Source organism: Vidua macroura, chromosome 7 (assembly GCF_024509145.1).
Source record: "Vidua macroura isolate BioBank_ID:100142 chromosome 7, ASM2450914v1, whole genome shotgun sequence".
Lineage (NCBI taxonomy): Eukaryota > Metazoa > Chordata > Aves > Passeriformes > Viduidae > Vidua > Vidua macroura.
This window is the reverse complement of record NC_071577.1, coordinates 26413183-26428585: the sequence shown is the minus strand read 5'-3', so window position 1 is coordinate 26428585 and position 15403 is coordinate 26413183. Positions and strand designations below refer to the sequence as shown.

Sequence of the window (15403 nt, the reverse complement as noted above, 5' to 3'; positions counted from 1 at the left end):
TTTTTTTACACATGTTCAGAAACAGAAAGCTGAGAGTGTACTGTGGATGTTTCAAATGCCTCCTGGGCTGTAGTTTTAGTGTAATATGATGTGTTAAATCAAGTCCATGGCAAGGAACAGGGTTGCTGGTACCCTTTGATGTGCATATGCAGGTCAGGACTGATCCCACCAGTGCTTGAGAGCTCAGCCCAAGGCCCACTTGTTGGTGGGGATAGGAAGCCAGAGACATCTGCTCCTGCCCTGCAGGAGAATAGCATGTCTTGGCTTTCCAGAATGGGAGGCTGAGAGGTCAAGTGACGGGAGAGGAGCATTGCTGTTTGGGTAGCTGAGAAAGGCAGTCCAAGGGAGGTCTCCTGGGTGCAGAGCTCTCCCTGAAAACATCAGTTCCTTGTTGTGTGAGATCATGAATGATTCCCTTTCACAGATTTGTTACTTTGCAAAATTTAATGGGCACCAGCAGCTTTACCTTGTTGAGCCTCTGATCTCCTTCAACCTTGAAAATAGTATTTTAAAGCCTCAAAACACCTCCCTGTGCCTCTTCTTGTTTGCTTTGGCTGTCGGACAAATGCCTTAGTTAAAACTTTTCAGGCATGATTTCTAATCCTGAGGCTGTCCTGTAGCATGGGACTGTGCTTTCCATCAGGCCAGCTTGTTGGCTATGGTGGCTTTACTTGCTCCATTTTGTCTGGTACTCAGCCTCTTTCTACCTTTCCTTTTCTGTTTTCTCAGGATTTTTTTGCAGGCTTTAAACAAGAAAACAAACTATTCCCTAAAGCTCTGAAAGATGCTTCTGTTACAAGATGTGCTGTAATGATGAGAGTCACAAATGGTGAGGGGAAGCTGCCTTGCTGTTTGGAGAACAACTTTTTACTAGGCTTCATCCACAACCTTGAAGAAATTTGCTGTTTAAAAAATCCTGGGTTTCCCCTGAGTGTTTAGAAATTCAGGCCTGAATTTTCAGGAGGTAACAGTAATTTGAGGTGCTAAATTGGCCTAGAAAGCATTTTTGTTGGTTTGTTTTTTTTTTTTTTTTTTTTTTTTTTTGGGTGGATGTTTGTTTTGGTGGGTTTTTTTTTGTTTTGTTTTTTTGGGGGGGTTTTTGGGTTTTTGGTTTTTTTTTTTGTTGTTGTTGTTTGTTTTTTTTTTTTTTACTTTTAGGAAAAGTTGAACAGCATTTTACTTTATGCTTTTTGCAAATTCAGAACCAAAGTTGAGAATAGGAGGCAGGTTTCAAGCAACAGATGTAATGATCTGTAGACCCCAAGCAGAATTAGCTGCAGAGCTGAGAGATTTGGTAGCTGAAGTCTCACACTGACTGTGAACAGTAGGAGAACCTCACAGTTGCCATAGGTTCCTTCTCCCTTTTTCAGTAAGTGAAGAAACAACTGCTTTGGGGACCACCTCTTGTATTCAGCCTGGGCAGCCAAACTTACTTCCTTTGATTAATAACGTCGGGGGGAAAATGACTGATGCAACTGCTGGGTACATGCAAAAGAGGGGTGGGCGCTTTTTTCCTAACTTTACAGATAGGTGTCAATTTAAAATTGAGACAATGGAGGCCAGTCAAGCATCTCAAATCATACTAGACAACTGTGTGGGTAGTTTGTGCTGAACACAATTGAGATGAATAATTCCTAGGAGGCACCTATTTTTCTCTGATGATTACTAAGGAAGCTTAGAATTTGACAAGTGGCCTTTAGATGTATAAATTTGGGTGAGCTGTAGCTGTAGATGACTACATTAAATACGTACAAAGGCAGGTGGAAATAGATGGCCTTAAGCATTGCTCAGCTGGCAGAGGTTGTTTACTGGAGATTGAAGACACAGAGAGCTTCAAGGGTCACTCCAGGTGCTGTGAGCAGAGACAGCTCCAGATCTGGCTTCTTTCACCACCAAGAAACTTGATCTGAATGGAAAAGACACGGCTTGTATGTGAAAGTGGCACTCAAGTGAAATAATTTTGCCTCCTTGTACACCAGTTATAGCTTTGAAAACTATCCATTATGCTCTGACCTGAGACTGCTCCAAAGTTTGATAAGGCTTTAGTGATGCAATAAAGTTCACAGCATTCAAAAATTAGAGAGAAGGCTTGGGCATTAAAAAAAAAGTATATAAAGAAAGTGCATTTATGGGTGTCTGTGGCAAGCACATTTCTCTCTGTGCACCTCAATAAAAAATCTTGAGAGAGAGAGAAATGTGCTTGCCACATGTGTCTGTTGTTATTTAATGCATTAAATAACCAGGGCACTGTTTAGATAAGTAATCGGTGCTTGTTGCTCCCAGCTATACTTGAAATGAGAGTGAAATACTTCAATTATTCTCTGTAAGGTGTGCAGCTCTGTGACTGTAGCATGGGGCTACTTTTGGCTCTTTTTGAGGATGGAGGCCTTGTTTACAAATGTAACTGACCTTGGTAAGAACTCAGAATATTTCAGCTGATTACCATACCTGCCTGTGAACAGGCTCTTCTCCCCTGCAGATGCAGGTCCCTAACTATGGTTCCACTTTGGCTGATGCCAGTTTATGGGGCAGTAAGACAATGCATGCCAGGAGTCATCTCAGGTGGCCTTGCTCTGACCTTGTGTGTGCCTGAGCAGTGCCACCTCACACAGGCACGTGTTTATACACATAGGCATGACTGGGTGTAGCTGTGTCAATTCACACGAGGCTTTTGCAAATGTGATGCTTTAAATGCTATTAATTCAATGGGAAACATGGGAAGGAGGGGGCTGTATGGTTAAAATAGTAATTTTTGCAAATCCTGCAGCAACACAGGCTCAGTTGACCTCGCAGAGCTGATCCACTTCTCCTGTGCTCTTGCTTCTGGATTGCAAAATCAGAAAAGTACTGAGAAGCTGGGAGAACAAAATGCCCCAAGGGCACAGCCCTGATCTTATGCACCCACTCAAGCCTGAGGAAAAATCCTGCTGATTTCAGTCCGGTTTTTGTTAGCCCCTTAGGTGATCTCATTCAAAATTAATAAACTTGTTGTCTATTTAATAGACTTCTATTACATTGGGAATTTTACCACTGTAATTGCAGACAGCTGTTTGTTGTCTTCTTTAGAGATGGGCATCCTCTGGCCATTGAGTGGACAGCTGTTATATTGCCTCTGGAAGTGGCCAGTACTTCTGGATGGCAGGCACTGACTCGCTGCTTGAAATTCTCAAAAAAGATTATTCTCTTTAAGATTCAGGTAAATATATTCCCATTCAGATTATAGCTACATTCATTGTAGTTTATGTTTTGAAATTTCCTCCCATTTCCGAACCAAAATACTTGCGTGTTTCCAGGGGTTAAAACATCTTCCTGCCACCACCTTACCTCTAAAGCTTTTTACTCTTGAGCCTGTGATTTTTGCAATTCTGTGGTGAATTTGCAGCTTGAGCTCAGATCCCAATGTTTTGGCAACATTCCAATTCCTTTCTCTATCTGTGAGGGAATCCAGGCTGCAATATCACTCAAACCTCCCCGTTTTACAGGGTACCTTACATCTGTGTAGAGCAACCCAGTGTTCCAGTATCCCTGTTCTCTTGCAATCCACTGAGGTGGCAAAGGCCACGCTGTGTTACAGCTGCTACAGTTCAGCAGAACTGTGGTTGGCTGGTGTAGGAAATTACTTTTGGTCTGAGCAGGTGCAGGGCACATAATGGCTTTTAGCAATGGAGCTGTGTGTACTGAATAAAACTGGCCCTTGGAGGCCACCTTGAATTAGGAATAATACATTCTATTAAGAATAATTGGGTTTGAGGTAAGATGATGTGTGCAGTAATTCGTGTTTGTCTAGTCTGGGTGATGCAGGTTTTTGTTAATCAGGGCATATGATCTAGCAAAAAGTTTGTCAGGCTGCAGTCTGTGAAAGAACCAGTTTTGGTACTGGACTCATAAGCTGGGTGGAGAAGTCTATTTTGTCCATGTTTCATGGCTTCTTCCTCATTTCCCTGAGGATCCTCTAGAACCTATCTTGTCCTCTTTATTCCAAAACCAGCAGTGTTATCACTGCAGTAATCAATAATTGCCACCAGCCTCTTCACGTATCTTCCTTCCCTCTACCAGTCCTATCTGTGTTCCCACTTTTTTGTCCCTCATTTCTGATTAGCACAGCTGTTTCTTTACAGGCACCTCTTTGTCCTGCCTATTTCCTTTTTCTCTATTTGTTCTTTTCTCCCTCTCTGTCTCTCTCTGCATTTCAATAGGCTTACTGGAATAAATCTATATTAAAAAAAAAAAAAGTGAGAGAAGAAAAGGACTCATGTGCTTCCAGGGGGATGGATGAGGAACAGACTGCCTAACTCTACAGAGCAGTATCCTCACATGTGCAAGCATGGGGAAGTTCAGTGACCTTTTGGCATGAGTTTTCAGAATTCCTTGTGACAATCTTCTGGTGAAACACTGCCCCTGCTTTCCTCCTGAGATAGGAAGGCTGTGTGGCTGATGGCACTGGGCTTCTGGGCACATCACCTTGACAAGTGATGCTCTAGGCATTCAGCAGGCACCCCAGAAACAAGGGGCAGCCTCAGAAGATGTCCTGGGGTACAGCTTGGCTGCCACGTGCACTCAGGAGAGGACCTGTGGATCTAGCCTAGCTCTTTACCATCATCCCCTTCCAACCATGTCAGTGGTGATTGCTTCCAGTGTCCTCCCTTAGCTGTGCATGTTTGCTCTGAGCATTGCCTGTGTCTTGGTGTTTCCACAGCAATCTGTAGAAGGTACAGCCCTGGAGAAGAGGTTGACTCCAGCACTGTTTGGACAGGAGATGTTCTCTGTTGAGGGCAGTTCTGTACAATCCCTGGGAAGGACACAGCACATCAGGGTGGATACTCTGAAAACAGCTGCATGTACTTACCATGGTTGCCTCAAGCTTCTCTCTTGACACTACACAAGAATCTTATAGTGATGTTTGGTAAACAATTTTTGCTATTTAATGCCATAAACAATTAAAAGTGCTAACACATTGTGCTAGGCATGCTGAGCCCTGGCCCTTTGTTCAAATCTCCTTACATTAAGTCTTCTCCTCTGATGTGTAAAAAGAAGATAAAAGTTTACTGTGTAAGGCCCTGTGTGAATTGTGACCAGAACGAAAGAGTTTTTATTGTAGCAAACAAATGAGAAAGGAGGTGAATTTCACAAGATGTTACAAGTGAAGAGAGGAAATGAAAAGATTACCAAGAGTCATTAATTTTCTTTTTTTTTTTATTATGTATATTTTCGTTAGAAAACAATCTTGAACACCCAGGAATAGTTTTCTAATAAACGTAAGCTCATGAAGAGCACTTGGAAGTTTCCATTCTGGGTTCAGGAGAATGACGGGACAGTAACACAGTTGACATGGTCATTCCTTTTAGTCAGCCCCTCCCTTGTGGCTGATTTTTCCTTACATTGCTGCCTTCCCTTCCCCGTGCTTCCTGCCCTGGACAAAACCACCCCCTCCCTCCCAGCCCCACAGACTCTGTAGTAGTCTCAAGAGAGTATTTCTGCATGGATGCACCATTGAATCATATCAACCTTCAGTGAACATAGTGATTTCTTGCAGGCTTGAATGAGGATCCCAGCAACAGACCTGGGGGATCCATGCAGAGACACTGCTTCCTCTCCTGGGCAGACCCTGTAGTAGTGAAGGAGGCCTTAGGAGTGACTTCAAAGGGGACTCACATGTAGAGATGCAAAATTTGCCCACTGGGGATGAAGATTCAGGGAAGTGTTCTTGCCATCCCTGCTAGCCACCTCCATTCTTGCGCTCAGCCTCTCAGGGGCAAAAGTCCTGATGGGATTGATGCATAGCTACAGGCTGGTTGTGCTTCTGGAATGAGGAAGATTTCCTCCCCAGGCCTGGCCTGCATTGCCTACAAAAGGGTTTGTTTATAATGGAGAGCTGATGTAAATGAGCTAAAAACACGAGGGAACGAGGCCGTTTTGATTTGCTACTGTATGAAGCTAACAAAGATTCTTGCTCCCCTGTGATCAGAACAAGCCTCACCCACGTTTACCACCATCTAAAATACAAGTGCTTTGTCCTCACTGTGTTTCTGGCTCAGTTACATCATCCACTGTAGTTACCCTGAGGCTAAAAAACAAGATTCCCCATGCCATTATCCCACAGCTTGATAGCAGTGAAGGAGATGCTTGAAAGCAGTTGTTCTTCTGGATCAAGAAGTGAAACTCCATGAAAAAGGGTTCTGCTGGCCACATCAGTCTAGAGGGGTGGGAGGAATGTTTGTGTGCCTGTTAACAAGGAGTAGAAGGGCTGTCCAGACTCCCATCTCAAAGACTGCTACCATTTGGTAGCAATGAATCACCCCTTTCCAAAGGAAAGCGAAGATTATGGAGTAGTGAGTGAAAGGGGAGGGGGAATATAATCTCATAAGAACATAGGTACTGAGATCAGCTGGTCAGAGAACATTAATTTTTGTCTCTCTAGCTGGAAAATAAGATCAGGTGGGTTAGTCAGAAGTCTGTTCATCCTTAAAGGAGAAAGAACTTCTATGAAGTGTTGTAGAAAATCTCCCAGATAAGTGTGGCAGGCTGGATTTTAAAGGAAAGCTCTCCTGTGATGAAGACCAAAGAGCAGAGTAGCTCTCATCAACTTCAGCTGTGAAAGGATGAGACAGGTCACTTGCACGGGCACGATGGGAATGTGCAATTTTTGTGATTATTAATATCATAACCAATATCAGCTGATCAAAGTTGCCCAACAGTGACTTGCTAACAGGTGGTGATCCCGCCACAGAAGACTGCAGCTGGAGGCAAACAGCCTGATGCCAGCTCATCCAGATGGGAGCTCTGGTACTCTGGAGAGCTACACTCTAGGAAGTCTCGATGAGCAGACTCAGTCACTGAGACTTTCTCTGAATGATCAGGGAACTGAATGTGATATCCTAATTCTGTTTGGCAAAGCACATCTTGATGCATAATATAACATAGAAAGGAGCATCTTCTCTTAGTATCTCTTCTCTACTGTTACTTACTTCTTTAAGATTTAGGTATCAAAATACTCCTTTTTAATTTTCTCTCTCTTTTTTTTTCTTTTTTTAAATAAGAAATATGGGAAATGTGGCTTGGAAAAGAATTTCTGAGTTCTTGTCCCATTTAGAAATCCATCTCTTTTCAAGCAGTTGTGATGGCAGTTGTTTGTGCTTTTGCATCATTGTGCTTGTTTAAGGCTCAGATAATTTTGAGGGGTCTTTAGTCTGTTTCCTGCTGCTGGAGCTGAGTGTCTGTTTTCCACATATTTCTGTCTTAATCAAACGCTATACAATAATGAGCATGAACTAAAGATAGGCCAAGAGTGCCTTAAAAGTACTTCCCTCTTCTGTCTTCTCTTTGCCTGAAGTCAAACCCTGTGTCGCATTTTCCACACAGCAACTCCCTGGATTCTGTCAAGACCTATTCAAAAATCAAGTATTGTTGTAGGTTTATTTAGGTTTTTATCTCTTCTTTATGTTTCCAGGATAACATTTATAAATATATATGTATATGTTTATATATCTATTATCTTGCCATTCCAGTTCTGGAAGAAAAAACATCATTCTTTCATCAGAGGAGAAATTCACCCACTGACCTGGAGGTAATTTGAATAATGAACTAAGATAGTTTTTGATGTTTGTGTAAACAGCACAAAACTGTCAGATTCTGCTCTCCTTTTATCTGACATGATAGATGTGAGATCAAAGACTGCCTGCAGTAACTGCTGCATGTCAGACTTGCATTATTGAGGGAAATATTCCTATAGCCACTGGTCCATTGCTGCAAAATGGAGGACAACAATTGGTGTTTTCACCGTATTTCCTTCAGCATGTAAGAAATGATGAAGGTCAATGCAATAGGCTCCTATACTTGCTTGTCCTCTCAAGATCTGAATGTCATTGTTTATCAATAGAGTGAATTTGCCTGTCTGGAAATGCAAATGATGTAGAAGACTTAAAAACTACTCTGGGAGGAATTCTGTGTCTGTTCATGAAATCTTCAGGGCCAGAGTCTAAGGATGGCAGAGGGGATGAGGCATCTGTTACCTCAGGAATGAGAAGGAGCAGTCACAGGGGAGATGACGGTGGAGGGGAGATCAGGATACTCAGCCAGTACTCCCTAAGGCAATTGTACTGCTGACTGTTTTCCTCCAAGCGCTTGACCAACATAAAAGAGAAAGAGGAAGGAGCAGCTCTTCTGACCATGCATCCTCACAAGAAGATGGACAGGAATCCTGGTAGATGTACCACAGGTTGGAAGTGCTAATGGTACAGCCTCATCCTACACTGAAGAGCATTAGTGCTTTGCTTAGTCAAAATACTCTTTTTCTCTTAAGGAAAAGAAAGGGAGGATGCTTGGATGAAAGTCTACTACAAGTGGACAGAACTTGAAAGTCTTCAGAAAGGTCCTCCAGCTACAGCCATTTGCTCTAGTGTTTTACTGCTCCCAGATGAAGGGCTTTGAGAAGAGCCAGGGATCTGGCAGGCATGAGTAGTATTTTCCTGTCTCCGTGAGCGAAAACAGGACAGCCAACACTTCTCTTGACTCAAATCTAAGTTGCTGACTTTCTCTTTCCTTGGGTTGCCCATCCCATCATGGGAAGGTAAAACAAGAACCTCTTCACCACCTTGCTTGGGAAACCACAACAGGGAACATACCAGATTTTTCGGAAAAACAGCCCATCATTTCTTACATTTTAAATTGGAAATCAAATGTTAGCTGGGTATATGGGTTTTGCCAGCATTTAGTAGTATTTGCCAGCATTTGCCAGTAGTTTTTTTGTAGCAACCAATTAACAGGCACTGAGATTGGCAAAGTAAGTATATATCAAAGACTGATAGTTACAGAGTTTGACTTATTGATACAGACTCTTAAAATTCCCCGTGTTCTCTGGTGACCCTTGGGTTAGTGCATGTGCTTGACCCCTTGCAGGCACAGAGGAAGAGGGTTTGAACTTGGCAGTGAGTATTTACCAAGAGACAGGACAGCAAGAATGGAAGAGCTGTGGAAGCTGGAGGCCAGCACTGATGTTTCAGTAGGCAAGAACGGCATTGGCAACTGACACAGAGCAAAACACCTCTGAAGAGCATAACCCGAAAAGCATTACCAGAAAGACCTGTCAAAGCTGACAGAAAATCAGGGGACTGGCAGAAATCACAAGATTGAGCAGGACCATACACACATGATTTCTGATGATGGCTGAACACAGTCCTCCACACTGACCACCCCCAAACAATGCTGGAGGACCACAAAGCCCAAGAACTGAAGGGTCTCCACAGTAATAGGACCCAGAATTTTCTCCACTGGGAGAAACAGCTGCCAAACTCTGCAAGCTTTGTTTGTCAGTGGAAGGTGATCTGACAGTTTTGTAACAAAATACAGGGAACGTCTCTTCAGGGACCCAGCAGACAAGACTAAAAGAAAGACATGGGGAAGAAGAGATGCCTCTGTAGCATAGCTCTGCCCCATCTTGTCTATCTGCTAGAATCACCCAATATTCAACTTACTTTTCATGTCTCGGGAATGTGCTGTCTCCATTTGCACCTTTGAAAGTCCTGCATAGTAGCACAAAGGGGACAGCACAACGAGACTGTGGGAGATGAGAGAACTGTGCTATGGAAGGAAGAGATCCTCAGTATTTCTGCCATCAAAACTTTGAGGAGAGAAAAAGGGAATTCAAAACCCCAACCCCCATACTAAATTTGCACTTGTTCTCTCAGGCTGGCAGCCCAGAAGTTCGTAAACTCAGAAGTACCTTGTTCTGGAGTAAACTGTTTTGAAAATAGTTTCCAATGGCTTCCCCCGAGCTGCTTTGCTGGTGGCAGCCCTTCGGCTCCCATGCTGGCACATGTATGAAGCTCTTTGAACAAGTTTTGACCTTCCTTTAGCCCCTCTGCCCATCAAGCCAGCTAATGACATGCTTCGTATTGCACAGAACACATACAATTGACAAGTTCATTGTGTTGTTTAAATATTAAACAGTCTAGACAGGCTTTTGAGTCTTATGCCACTGTGAAAAGGCTCAGACCATGCCCATCTCTGAAACTGGGCTGCGGGATCATTTGCACAGTAAGACAGACAATAAGACTTGTATACATTGCCATGCAACAGAATAGACCCCAAACCGCCAGCCCTAAGTGGAAAGTTTATTTCTAAGCACAATATATGGAAAAAACAAACCAACAAACCCCACAGATATAGAAAACGTTGTAGCAAATCCCTGGTCAAGTAGGACTTCATGTCTGTCACTATCCTGCACCTCACAGCCGCTTAAAATGTCATGCAATGGAGGAGAGGGCACTCGGGTGACAGCCTCCGCTTCCGATCAAGGAGGGTCTCCAAGCAGGAGAAGGCCGATGGGACTCCCGCTGTGATTCGGACTGTAACCAGCAAAAGGGCAGCGCTGCTCACCCCCACCACACGCCTCGTGACTACTGGTGGTAGACTTAGCACTTCAACAGGCTTTACCAACGTGGATTCTCACAACACCCCTGTGAGGTAGGTACGTATTGTTATTCCCCCTTTGCGTGGAGGGGGGACTGAGCCAAACAGCCCAAGGCTACAGAGTCAGTGGCAGAGCTGGAGTGAGAGTATGCAGAGTCCTGTGTGCTCAGAGTACACCACTCTTTCACAGCAAGTTGTGCTTCTGACCTCGTAACATTTTATCTGTTAGCCAAATTAAAGGAATTTGACTTCTCCATATTAAATGAGTGGAGGGCAGGGAGGGAAATGACATCATGGGTGACAGCTGTCCCTTCATCTGTGTATGATTCCCCCTTCCCAAAAACACTGTAATTACTCATCTCTTGGAATGAGGACAGCTTCCAGAATAGGCATAGGGGTGAGAGGCTGCTGTGTTTGCTTGCTTTGGCCAGGTTTCTCTCTACTGAAGCAGTTCTTCCAGAGATCATTCATTGCAACACTTTCCTTCTGGGGGATAGCTACTTTCAGAGATGATTGGAACTGCCCCTTCCCTCTCCCTCTGCCCACCACCATCTCTTTTCTCCCCTCTGCCAAAAGCACTCTTTGGTAGATAGTAAATCTGGTCAGACAAAGGTACAATGGCCTCAGAAACCATGCTGTTTCACACTGGTCCTCAGTAAGCTGGCTTTCTCGGACAGTGTTCCACCTCCCACATTCTCTGCCAGAGAAGTAAGTACCTGTGCCGTTGCATTCTGATATTTAAAGGGACACTGTCAAGTAATCGAGGTGAAAAGTATGACCTTGCTTTAAGCTGCTAACCTCCATCCTCAACGCTGCAGGATGGCTGCCATGTTCAGAGGCTGAAGTTTGACACCTTCTCCAGTCCAGAAACACCTGACCTGTGACAGCCTGGCTGCCAAAGGAGCTGGTAGCCCACGTTTGCACTGTCTCCAGAGAAGGTGTGAGAGGTGCTGGTATGATGATGGAGGGCAGCTGCATTCAGCCATCTTGCAACGTTGCTTGGCACTGCTGCTAAATGGATGCAGTTTGGCTGAAGACATTATCTTGATTTTGGAGGGAGCTAGGTTCAGGCTTGAACACTATGGGGTCATTGTTTTGTGACAACTGAGCTTTTGCTCCTCAAAATCCTAGCTAATCTCCATATTTCTAGGGTTCCTGCTCTTATGCTTCCTCTGTGGCAGCTGCAAAATAACCCCATAGAGTTGGGACATACCCTCCATAGAATGAGGACAGTCAGCAGGAAATCAGAAATATGGATTTCCTCCTGTCACAGAAGAAAGCTGGGGAGGAGAAGGACAGGGAATGGTGAAAGGAATGGGGTGAGTGGAGAGAACCATACATGCCCAAATGGAAAAGGACAAAACTGATAGGGAAAGAAATTTTATTTTCAAGCTTGTAAGAGAATATTACAAACAATGGAAGAGTAAAAAAAACCCAAACCCTAAAAACTATTTAAAAAGTACTTGACAGTGTCCCTTTAATATCCACAAATGATTCAGCCATTGTGCATTGAAAGAGAATGTTCCTGAAGAGCAACCGATACCTTTGAGGATATATCCCAGAGAAGGAGACTTATTAGAAGTGCTACACAGTCAGTCAGCAACTGTGCTCCCTCTTCAGACTAACTCTTTTGGATGATTGAATGGAATAGACTCTGTAATAAACTAACAGACTGGATGTGAAAGGATCAGCCTACAAGACTGAGTGAGACTGTTGCAAATTGAGCAGCAGAGATACAGACACCAAAAAAACAAAGGTACATCTCTAATGCATGAGTGTCTGAATCAGCAAGGGAGCAGAAACCCACCAAAGGTGGGTCAGCTTCTTGTGATTAGAGTAAAATGGAAGGAAATTAACCTGGAATGTCTGCATGGAAAATGATGTGTGTGGGTGGCAAGGTCTGGATGCTGGATTTGGGGTTATGAAGGCATGAATCACACCAGTACTTGTGCTTGAGACACCTGCGGAATGTTTGTACAAAATTTGCCAAAAATGCCTATACGTCAAATAAAGGTTATGGAGCACCCTCCCCCCTCCCAGTTCTACCCTCACAAACCCTTTGTCAGGAACATTATGAAAAAAACAGGCTTCTTGGTGAAATTTGGGTATGCCTGGATTTTGTTAAGATTTTCTTAGTGAGATGATTCAATCTGTCTTCTGTAAATCAATATGGAAAAATCCCCAGCCATTTCACTTCAGGTACCCCATGGTAAATAAAACAAGGCTCCAGTGACTCATGAAACAAAACAACTCATAGCCCTGGTTAATTGGAGTCTGGAAAATAAAACCACTCCAAATATTTCGTTCCCTTCCATGTTTTTATAAATCTCACACTACGTGTGTGTTTGTGTGCGCGTGCGTGTGTGTACGGGGCTGTGCACAGAGTGTTACCTATTCCAGGTAATAGGATTTGTAAGACATGCTAAACCGTCTGTTCCTCTGCTTCCCCAGAACTCTGCCTACTCAGTTTGTAGTCTGTATTGCACTTGTTTTGTTGGTTTTTTTGTGATTTGTGTTGTTATTTTTTTTCTTTTTTTTTCTTTTTTTTTTTTTTTTTTTTTTAAACAGGCTGGAAAACATTAACCTCTTTAGCATGAGTGTGCAGCTCTCCCTCCACCTGCTTTTTTCCTTAGCTGGCCAGGTGCCGCCTCTTATATCTTGTGCAGTTACTGAAAGAAGAAAAGAAAAAAAGAAAAAAGAAAAGGAAAGAGAAAGAAAAAGGCACACCATGCTCCTCTGCTTTATGAGTTCTTTGTCTCCTCCACTTCGTGTTAAGGCCTCCTGAATTCCTCTGCTCAGACCGTCGTGACCCTCATGACGAGCTCTCTGTTACTACTAGACTGACTCCTCTGTTCGTGAGGCCTCAGGTGGCTGAGTATATGCAGGATGGTATAAGCACAGTGGTGGTCAGAGAGGGTGCCTGTGGCATGGCCGGCAGCCCGTGCCCCGCTGTCGGCTGGAGCGGAGTTAGTGGCTGTACCACCAGTGGAGGATGAGTGGGTGGTTTGGGAGGAGGGGCGCTGATTTGTCCTGGTCCCTGTTTTTTGCTCCTCCATGTCCTTTGTTTTGTCATAGTTCAGCACTTTCCACTGCTGATTGACCGCCTGCCACCGTTTAAAAATCCGGTAAACCGAGGGCCCTTCGTGTATTATTAGACCTGGAGGGAAGGGGGAAAGAAATAAACAGAAAACATAAACAAAACTTTAGAAAGAGCCATAAACCTTCCCCAGCATTTTCCCCCAGTTAGCTGGTTAAGCTCAGCTCTCCAGCCAGTGCTTTCTGAAGGATAAATCCTGTATTTTAATTACCGACAGGCAGAGCACTGGTGCTCCTCCTCTGCTGGATCCCTTTTTACCCTGAATTAAAGGGATTACAGTTTTATCTCAGCCATCGATAAACGGATCGTAAATGGAGCACAGTGAGTTATGCTCTTACAGCAAAAGAGTATCTGTTTACCAACAAATGCCCAAGGTTTATCTCTCACTGGGCTAATTTTACACGCTGCATAGGCATGATTCACTGGGCTCAAGCGTGTGTTTGGAGGGGGTGTAACTGCAGCTGACGTGTCAGTGACGGCTGCTGCACCAGCGCCGTGTATGTGCACAGCCCGTGTCTCTCCCCACACACAAAGCAGCAGAGCAGACACACCTGTGGAGACCAGAGGCAGCAACTGAGCAGAAAAAGTGGTCTGTCTGCACCTGTAAGTGGTTTGTTATCCAAGGCAAAGTTTTGCTCATCTGCAGAGCAGGTACCTCATTGAACATCACTCCCTCCTTTGAGGGGGAGCTCAGCACGCTTGACAGAAGGGGCAGAGTAGCTCCCAGTGTGTGCAGAGCATGCAGGCAGTGCCTGTATCCTGTTGCCCATCTCTAGGCACAGGACCGATGTCTGAGGACGGCTCTGGGCTGCAGGACATGGCACTGGTAATGGTCTCTGTGTTCATAAGAGAAGGAGCAGCTCAGATCCCTCAGTAGCCCACCAGTTATTGCATTTCCCAGCTGTCTCTATCATCCTCCCCACCCTTGCATGAGGACTAAGGAATTAAATAATTTCAGTTGCTTGGATGACAATACTTGAGTATTAAGCTCTGCTATTATTATTGAAGTTGCAGACTCTGGCTAGACCCTGTGGAAGCACTAGGTCTAGCAGTGGCTGCAACACAGGTCTTCTCCACTGAGGCTGGAGGAAGCTGCAACACCTCCTGTATACTGGCTTCGCTGGCACACTAATGTATCTCACAAGCTTTGCTAGAGATGGGATTCATGTGGAATGAGGGGAGCCTGAATGCCCCTGCTTTGCAGCCATCTGTCTCTTAGGCAAGTGCCTTTGTGTCCCATGTAACTGAAGCCAGACCAGCAGGCAGTTAGCAGGGTGAGTTAGCACATGGAATGGCTTCATTGTCCTTAATGATGAAGGCTTCACCATTCTGGGTCAGGAGCAAGATTATCAAAAACCTTTCTAAGAAGAGTAGCTCTCCTTCCTTCCTGTTGCAAACATAAAAATACGTGAACAAGAGTCACAAGAATCAAGCTCATGCCTAAACAAAGGGGATGACTTGACCAACAATGTGTAGGGAGACGATGGGCACCACAGAGTAAGTGTTTTACAGCTATTCCTGATTAATCAAATCCTACAGTTTTACCCACCACCTACCTTTTCCAGATAGTTCTAGTTTCTGATGGCAGATAATTACTGGAGACAACCTGTGCCATATCAGACCCCAAAATACCTGAAGGTCATCTTACGCTGGGGGCTGATCTCCCCATTACTCACTGATGGGATGCAGCCACTTGGTTTCTTAGGATCAGCATCTGATATTAGAGAGTTTAAATCACTGCTTCAGTACAGATTGAGATTCCAGTCTCTCTGGTTCTAAGGATAACTAGGAGCCCTGCTGACTTGATCCTAGATTAGCTTCAGGGGGACTCACATGCATTGAAATGGGTGCTGAGCCTGCTCACTGGCTATAGAAGTAACTCCACTGGATAGCTTGTAT

At 44.2% G+C, this 15403-nt stretch overlaps 1 protein-coding gene across 2 annotated transcripts in view; it reads right to left on the bottom strand.

The window, feature by feature from the left end:
• Nucleotides 1–1833: 1833 nt before the first annotated feature.
• The window catches only part of MARCHF4 (membrane associated ring-CH-type finger 4), a 105963-nt gene continuing 92393 nt past the window's right edge, over nt 1834–15403 (bottom strand). Inside the window, exons 4-5 of one of the 2 annotated variants that reach the window (XR_008437865.1) lie at nt 13135–13564; nt 1834–1906 (exon numbers count right to left, since the gene is read on the bottom strand). Coding sequence is in view for 1 of the 2 variants with exons in the window: in XM_053982295.1 (XP_053838270.1) it covers nt 13203–13564 (362 nt within the window). In the remaining variant the exon portion in view is untranslated. Of the gene's footprint in view, nt 1907–10958; nt 13565–15403 lie in introns of those variants that run through there. The other variant, XM_053982295.1, reaches the window with a different exon arrangement.